Source organism: Sander lucioperca, chromosome 2 (assembly GCF_008315115.2).
Source record: "Sander lucioperca isolate FBNREF2018 chromosome 2, SLUC_FBN_1.2, whole genome shotgun sequence".
Classification (NCBI taxonomy): Eukaryota; Metazoa; Chordata; class Actinopteri; order Perciformes; family Percidae; genus Sander; species Sander lucioperca.
Window position 1 is genome coordinate 38,730,306 of NC_050174.1, and position 7,363 is coordinate 38,737,668.

General features: G+C 36.9%; 1 protein-coding gene across 1 annotated transcript; it reads left to right on the forward strand.

The window, feature by feature from the left end:
• The first annotated feature begins 3,626 nt into the window (after window positions 1–3,626).
• On the forward strand, window positions 3,627–5,977 carry LOC116053985 (interleukin-8). The gene is made up of 4 exons (XM_031305228.2): window positions 3,627–3,757; window positions 4,386–4,491; window positions 5,079–5,159; window positions 5,696–5,977. Exons 1-4 carry the CDS (start codon window positions 3,691–3,693, stop codon window positions 5,754–5,756), a joined length of 315 nt encoding a protein of 104 aa, XP_031161088.1. The 5' UTR covers window positions 3,627–3,690; the 3' UTR covers window positions 5,757–5,977.
• Window positions 5,978–7,363: the final 1,386 nt, after the last annotated feature.

A 7,363-nucleotide genomic window follows, 5' to 3' on the forward strand; every position in this document is an offset into this window, starting at 1 on the left:
TGATCTCAGTGCTAGGATGATCTATTTCTCCAGTCAGAACAGCAGACTTTTAATCTGAAATCTCTTCTTCCACATTCACTTCCTCTAACCTACTCTGTTAGAGACCTGTACAGTGCATTTTCTTAAAAAGAAAATATTTTTCACACTTAATAAGATGTGTCAGTGTTGCTAATTCTTTTAACATCAATTCCAGGATTAACTGTATCAAAGCTTTATCAGATTTCACACATTTATGCTTTGATCTCAACAGATTTCTGTTTAGTGATTAGTAATGACAGTTAGTGCGAAGTATTTTTTTCTGTGCAAATAACTACAGTAGCATTTTCCCTCTATCTTGCTTGCTTTCTTTTTCTTTTCAGCTACTGTCAGATTACTGTGGCCTCAGACTCTAACTAAAGGCTCTGACACACCAACCCGACGGCTGACCTTCGGCAGAAAAGGCAGTCGGACTGACTGCTTCCCCGAGTTGGTCAAAAAAGTGCCTCGGAACACACCGAAGCAATGCCGACTTGAGCGTACGTTCTGCGCGTGCGCGAGACGTAATACGTCTTCATAACAGCAGGCGGCACTAATCTGTATTGTTGCCCAAAAAATTAAAACCGGCAGCTGATTGGACAAACGCGTCACGTGGGTCTGGCTGCTCCCGGATTTTACAACTGGGCATAATGACGGCTTCGTTCGGAATACGATCTCATATTTTACGAAGATAGTTCACCGAAACGTGTTTCTGAAAACATTTTAAGCGAGAAATAGGCCATGCAGTTGCGGAATCTGTCTTCATTTCAGATTGACAAAGGTCAGTTTAAAAGATTTTTGTCAGATTTTGAGAGGCGTTCGTCAGGCTCATCCCACTCGTCATTTCCGGTTAGCACTCCACCAATCAGATTGGTCATTGAGTCCGACTGCCCCCCTCCGACCCAGCATGTCAGGTCGGCCAAAATGAAGGCCGACGGATCCGACAGCTGACGACGGCACAGAACACACCGAACAGACTAGAGTCACTGACCTCGCCAGACTGTCCGATGGCCGAAAATCGGGTTGGTGTGTCAGGGCCATAAGGCCACTTTGACCTGTTAATTGGTAGCCTAGAAAAACGTTGAAAGAGGAATTTATATCATGATCCAATATTGTGATGATTGTGATTGTCAAAAGTCTTATAGCTGCAAAAGATATAAAATCAAAATGATGATTGAAAATTCAAAAAAGGAAAAATCTAGTTTTCAAATTCAAATTTTAATCTTTAATGTAACGTTAATATTTTTTTGCTAGATGCCACTAAATTCTACAAACTGCTCCATTAAAGGGAATGGTTTATCAAGTAATTTTATTTATTTAGCCCAATATCACAGATCACAAATTTAGCTCAAGGGGCTTTCCAATCTGTACAACATACAACACCCTCTGTCCTTTGACCCGCGATTAACTTGATTAATTGGAAATATAATTATTTAATAAACATATGCACGTAAAGTTCAACCTTAAACTTTTAATGTCCTCTTTTGACCTACCCAATACAACCTTGTTCTGGAGCCCTCAACTTGATCCCTGCAGAGTTATTTACTGTACAAGCATATCTAAATTTAATTTTAGAATAGACATCTTATTTTCATAAACGGGAACTGCAGTCTAATTTTGTTGGGGGGATAAGAATCCCCCTCAATGAATTACTTACCAGAAAAGGATGTGGTTATCAGCCAGGGACCTCTAAGGCAAATTAAGAAGTACTGCGCTGCTCGAGTAGGATACTTAGACAATCAGACACATAAACCCCATTTCGTCATACATTTAAATATATAACCACTTGCAGATGTAATGCACCGTCTTGTGGATACATTGCATTCTGGTCTGTTTATTTGGTGTGTGTGGTGTTATCTGTGTAGTGTTCTTGCCAAACAGGACAATGTGTAAATTCTGCTGTCATCAGGATGTTTTTATGCTGGGACTCACATTAAAATCCTACTATTCTACCTAGTTATTGTTTTGGTACAACTTAAGTTAAAATGGTGGGTAACACTTTACTTGAAGGTATTGACATAATCATGACATGACACTGTCATAATTATGACATGACACTGTCATGAACGTGTCATAAACGTTATAAACAAATCATAAATGTTTATGACTTCTGTCATTAAGTGTCATTCAGTTTTTGTCATGACAAGTTGACATTATTTGTCTTGATTATGACAACTTGACATTAAATTTGTTTGGGATGTCTTTGTAATGACAACTTGACATTAACCAGGATGACATTACCAGAGGATGTCTTTGTCATGACAACTTGATATTAAATTTCTTTGGAGTGTCCTTATTAAGACAACTTGACATTAAACAGGATGACATTATGTCAAGTTGTCATGACAAAGACATCCTTTGGTAATCTCATCCTGGTTAATGTCAAGTTGTCATTACAAAGACATCCCAAACAAATTGAATGTCAACTTGTCATGACCAAGACAACTTCTGGTAATGTCACTTTGATTAATGTCAAGTTGTCATAATCAAGACAACCCAAACAATGTCAACTTGTCATGACAAAAACCGAATGACACTTAATGACAAAAGTCATAAACGTTTATGACTTGTTTATAATGTTTATGACACGTTAATGACAGTGTCATGTCATAGTTATCACAGTGTCATTTCACGATTATGTCGATACCTTCAAGTGTTACCAAATGGTGTCATTCTTACCTGACCTGATAAAATAGAAGTTCATAGTTCATAGTTTGAATAAACCTTTCCTTACTGTACTATCTTTACCATTTTGATACTGGAACAGTGAGCACATTGGGGCATATCTAGACGTCCCATACAACATCAGGCTGGGATTGCAATCAAGCCGAACCCCTGTCTATTGGGCACTTGGCCTTTTACCTAAACGTCTCATCTCATCTCCAATAATTTTCTAACTTGTCGGGCTCAACCACAACAAGTAAAATGATTGGCTGACTATGCCCAGACTGTCTTTACCAGAAAACCGACAGCATTAGTCCTGGAGACTGGAGACTGCTGTTGGCATCCCATCTTCTACCAACAGTCAAAGTTGGTTTCTTTTAACAATTACCCTTCTCTAACATTGGCCAATTAGTTTTAGCTTTGAAGGGATAGTTCAGATATTTTGAAGTGGGGTTGTATGAGGTACTTCTCCATAGTCAGTGTATTACCTACATTAGATCGCAGTTGGCTTGTTCCCAGTTACTGTATATCCATCTAGATAATACACAGACTATGGATAAGTACCTCATACAGCCCGACTTCAAATGATCCAAACTCTCCCAGTTAATACCACTGCCTTTCTTATTGTTATAAGTCAATGCTAGACAATTATTTACTCAGGCATGTGGTATCAATGTGACAATAGAATCCAAAAATTGTAAGTGCATGAAAGATAATTAAGTACATTATTTTATTTTACAGTAATGCGTAGTGGAGCCTGCTTGAAAAGATCATTAAAAATAGACCCTCAGAAATAACTCAAAACTCATTCGGCAGAAACCCCCCTAAAAAATCAAGATGCCACAATTTTTACATTTTGATTTGTCAAGACAGGAAAAGTGCAGTGCGCTTCCTATGCACACTTCCTTTTTTGCCTCTTTATAAAGCCAGACTCTACTCTATTCACTCTCAAAGACTCTCACATCACTCTCACATCCTCATTGGTGCTGAAAGATCAAAACAACCGCCAAGATGACAACTAAACCACTGCTCCTCCTGGCTGCTCTGACTTTCTGCTTTTGCATCACCTCTCTGCATGGTAAGAGATTTTTCTTTTACGTTCAAAGCAGTTAATGACCTGATTAGGTAGAGTTTTCTTAAAATCTTCTTAATTCAGTCCGTTTGACTGCCTTCTCTCAGTTCGGAATTTTCAAATTCAATAAGTTAAACAATAAGATGTCATGTCATCTGCATATAATGATATTTTACTAATCTTTTAGGCAATTTCTGTTGCTTTAATGTATGTTTATGTCACTCTAACACCAGATAAACTAAAGTTAATAAAACAATAAGGTGTCCTCTGCATATAATGATATTTGAAGCAAGACATTTTTAAGCACTTTATGCTGCTCCAATTTATGTTTATGTTGTTCTCATAACCTTATTTATGTATTAAGTTTGATACCTTGCAGTAAGCAGGCAATTTGACAAAAAACTCAAAATATATCAGATCTCATATTGCTGTTCAAATATATTTTCTTTTTTTACATTTAATTATTTTATTTTGTTTTATAAAATTTTTTACTTTTCATTATTCTGTCAGAAATCAACACTACTTTTTGTATTTAAATGCTACATATTAAAGTACAAAACTTTATATATAGAAGTATATATATGATTATAATAAAACGTAATAATTAAGCTTTTAAAATGTTTCATTTTCACAGCGAGGTGTACCTGCATACAGACGCTCTCTACTCCTGTTCCTTTTCGGGCCATCAAGAAAATTGAGGTGATTCCTATTTCAGGACACTGTCGCCGGACTGAAATCATGTGAGTATTTAAGATTGATTCAAAGACTTCAGGACTGTTAGGAACTGTCAGCTTTGAGCTGAGATAATAGCCGAGCTTGACTCCGTGAGAGGTGAAAGAGGATTCTTTACTCAAGTAAAAGTAGCAATATGTAAAATTCTTATGTCTATGCAGTAGCTACGGAGCTCGATTAGCAAGTGGATTAGCTTAGCATAAATACTGGAAGCAGGGGAAAACAGCTAGCCTGTCTCTGTCCACAGTTCAAAACTACGCCCACCAGCAAAAAGCTCATTAACTTATTTTCTTATTTCTTAACTTTGGAGAGAGTCAGGCTAGCTATAAACACAGATACCTGCTTGTTAACTAAAAGTACTTCTGCACTCAGAGCAAAAGTGAAAGTACCAGTGTAAAAGTACAAACTACTGTGCAACTTCAGTAAATGTACTTTATGTTCCACTTTTGTTTAACCGAAACCTGTTTTACTATAACTCTGAAGTGCCTCTGAATGGAAATTTACATTCACTCAACAGGTTTACTCCAACATTGAGTCCAGTGTGAGAATTTCTCCCCTGTTAATAATTTTTTTTAACCTCTCTCTTTCTCCACAGAATCACCAGGAGGAACGGCTCTAGAGTTTGCATCAACCCAAATGTGCAGTGGGTCAACGACCTGCTTAGGTCTTTCCGAAAGTAATGACTTTATTTGGCATTTTTCGACAAAAGCAATTTGAAGGAGTCACATTTGGCTCTTTGAAATCAAAACTTTTCACAAGTTTAATTTTTTTAGGCTAAACGATTTAGTTGTAGCCCTAAACAAAAAAAACAAAAAAAGTATATTGTACGGTGGTGGTTATGGAGATGTGTCACTATGTTTTTTGTGTTTCTGCTTTTAGTTTTCCACACTTCATTTTTGTGTCCCTGAAAACAAATACAGAGAAAAAATTATTTTCTCCGCCCTCTGATATGCCAGAGGGTATTTAATGTTTTATTGTGTCTAAAGGATGGACTGTAACAAAAGAAGGGCTCACATGTTGTGTTGGTAGTCAGTTATTGTGATAATGGTAACAGAAACTTTACTAGGATTGTATAATGCTGTATATTTTCCTGCTTAGTTATCATGTTATCCCTGATCATCATACAACTCTAAGCTGTCTTTTATAGCTTTTTGAATAACTGTTATTCACTCCAGTCTTTAATTATTTTTTCTTGTCTTGTTTTAATTACAGTACAAATGTGAACTCCAGCTCAACCACTGTGTCCACCACTGCTTCCACAATTCACTTTTGATCACATTTTGTGGCAATGCTTTGACATAACAAAAATCCTAAATCTGTACTGTAAAGTAAAATAGTTTCAAAGCACAAAATAGAGAATGCTTTCGTGTAAATCTGACTAAATAATGTGAATCAAATGCATTGACTATATTAACGATGGTGCTGTAACCTTTGACATGATTGTGTTGTATACATGTCTTCTCATAAAGAATTAAATAAACAGACAAAAAGACTCTTCAAAAAATGAGATGTTTATTGCCTACAGAAGGTGGAGAGAGTCGGGGCTTTGTGTTAAGAGATGATACAAGTGCGGTTGAGCATGTTTGGTTTCAACTGAGGTGTAACAGCTCACATATTAAACACAGCTGTAGCCTTTGTAGAAGTCCTCCATTCATTCATGGGAATATCAGTGATTCAACATGGCAAGAAACTCTATTCTATACATAAGTGTTGAGACATAGGGCCCCCAGGAACCACTGAGGAGTTTAACCAAATCACTTATTTGGATGAAAACCTAAAATCAGGTTTTTGGGGAAAGCATTAAAAAAATCCCCCAAATTAGAGCAGGTCTTCAATCAACATCGATGAAAAGTCCTGTAGTCATTCTTATTTTTAAGTTATGAATATGTCATAGTTTTTTAAAATGATAAAAAGATAAACTAACAAAGGGATTTAGTGCCTTTTACTGATTTTAAATCTTCTTCGTCTTTTTGGGAAATTCATGTTCCACTGGGCCTTCATGACTTGATTATTCGCCTACAATGTGCAACTTTAAATTTTATAACAAATGGAAATTGGAAAAGGAACTCTACAAAGGACCGATGTGTTTTTTTGTCAGAGGAAAACCACAAAGTCAGCTCAGCCCTCCTACGTTAGACAAACTTCCACTTGTCCTCGCAGTCAAACAGTAAGTTTTGCACCTTTTTGACATTTAGTCGTCAGACGTGATGTACACTTTGGCTTCCACAATACCAAACGTGCTCCGTCTACATTTAGCAGCTCTCCACCACAAAGCTGCAAGTTTTCCTTCCATCCATCCGCTCACTGACTGCTTCCTCTTGTCTGTGGTGGAAGCTGGTTGGACTGAAAACCCTTGTGGTGAAGAGCTGCCTGTCTGGAATCTGATAACATAAATGTAACACTGTTGTTAAATATAACAGGTTTAAGTGCAGTTCTTAAAAATACTAATAATGTAGCACCTTTGTTGGTGACTGCTGGTGGCTGAGGATCCTCACCCAGTTTCACTTCACATGAATACAACATCTTCTCAAAGTTACTGAAAGGAGGCGACTTTAAATTACTTTTTTCTAGAAATGCTCCAAGGATATAAATAGTTTGTCTCCAGAAAAAAAAAACGCCTTGCATTTCTTGTTATTGTCATTCTTGGAATTGACAGATGCCAATTGGAAGTTAGAATTTTTAGGCTGTCAAAGCAACTGACAGAAGAAGACTTTTGAAGACTTTCGGACACTGAAGTTGCTGCCTGTCCCCTTTGTAGTCCAAATTTATAATAGCCTCATTCCAGCAAATTATCCAGTGCATTAACCTGTGGTCAGTATTGTAAAAAAATAACAAGATGATTTACTTTTTATCAGACTTATTTGGCATTTGTTTGTTTTG

Coding starts and splice junctions, on each gene's coding strand:
- LOC116053985 (XM_031305228.2), top strand. CDS start 3,691: ATGACAACTAAACCACTGCTCCTCCTGGCTGCTCTGACTTTCTGCTTT. Junction 3,758..4,385: donor TTGCATCACCTCTCTGCATG/GTAAGAGATTTT, acceptor TCATTTTCACAG/CGAGGTGTACCTGCATACAG. Junction 5,160..5,695: donor CTGCTTAGGTCTTTCCGAAA/GTAATGACTTTA, acceptor TTTTAATTACAG/TACAAATGTGAACTCCAGCT.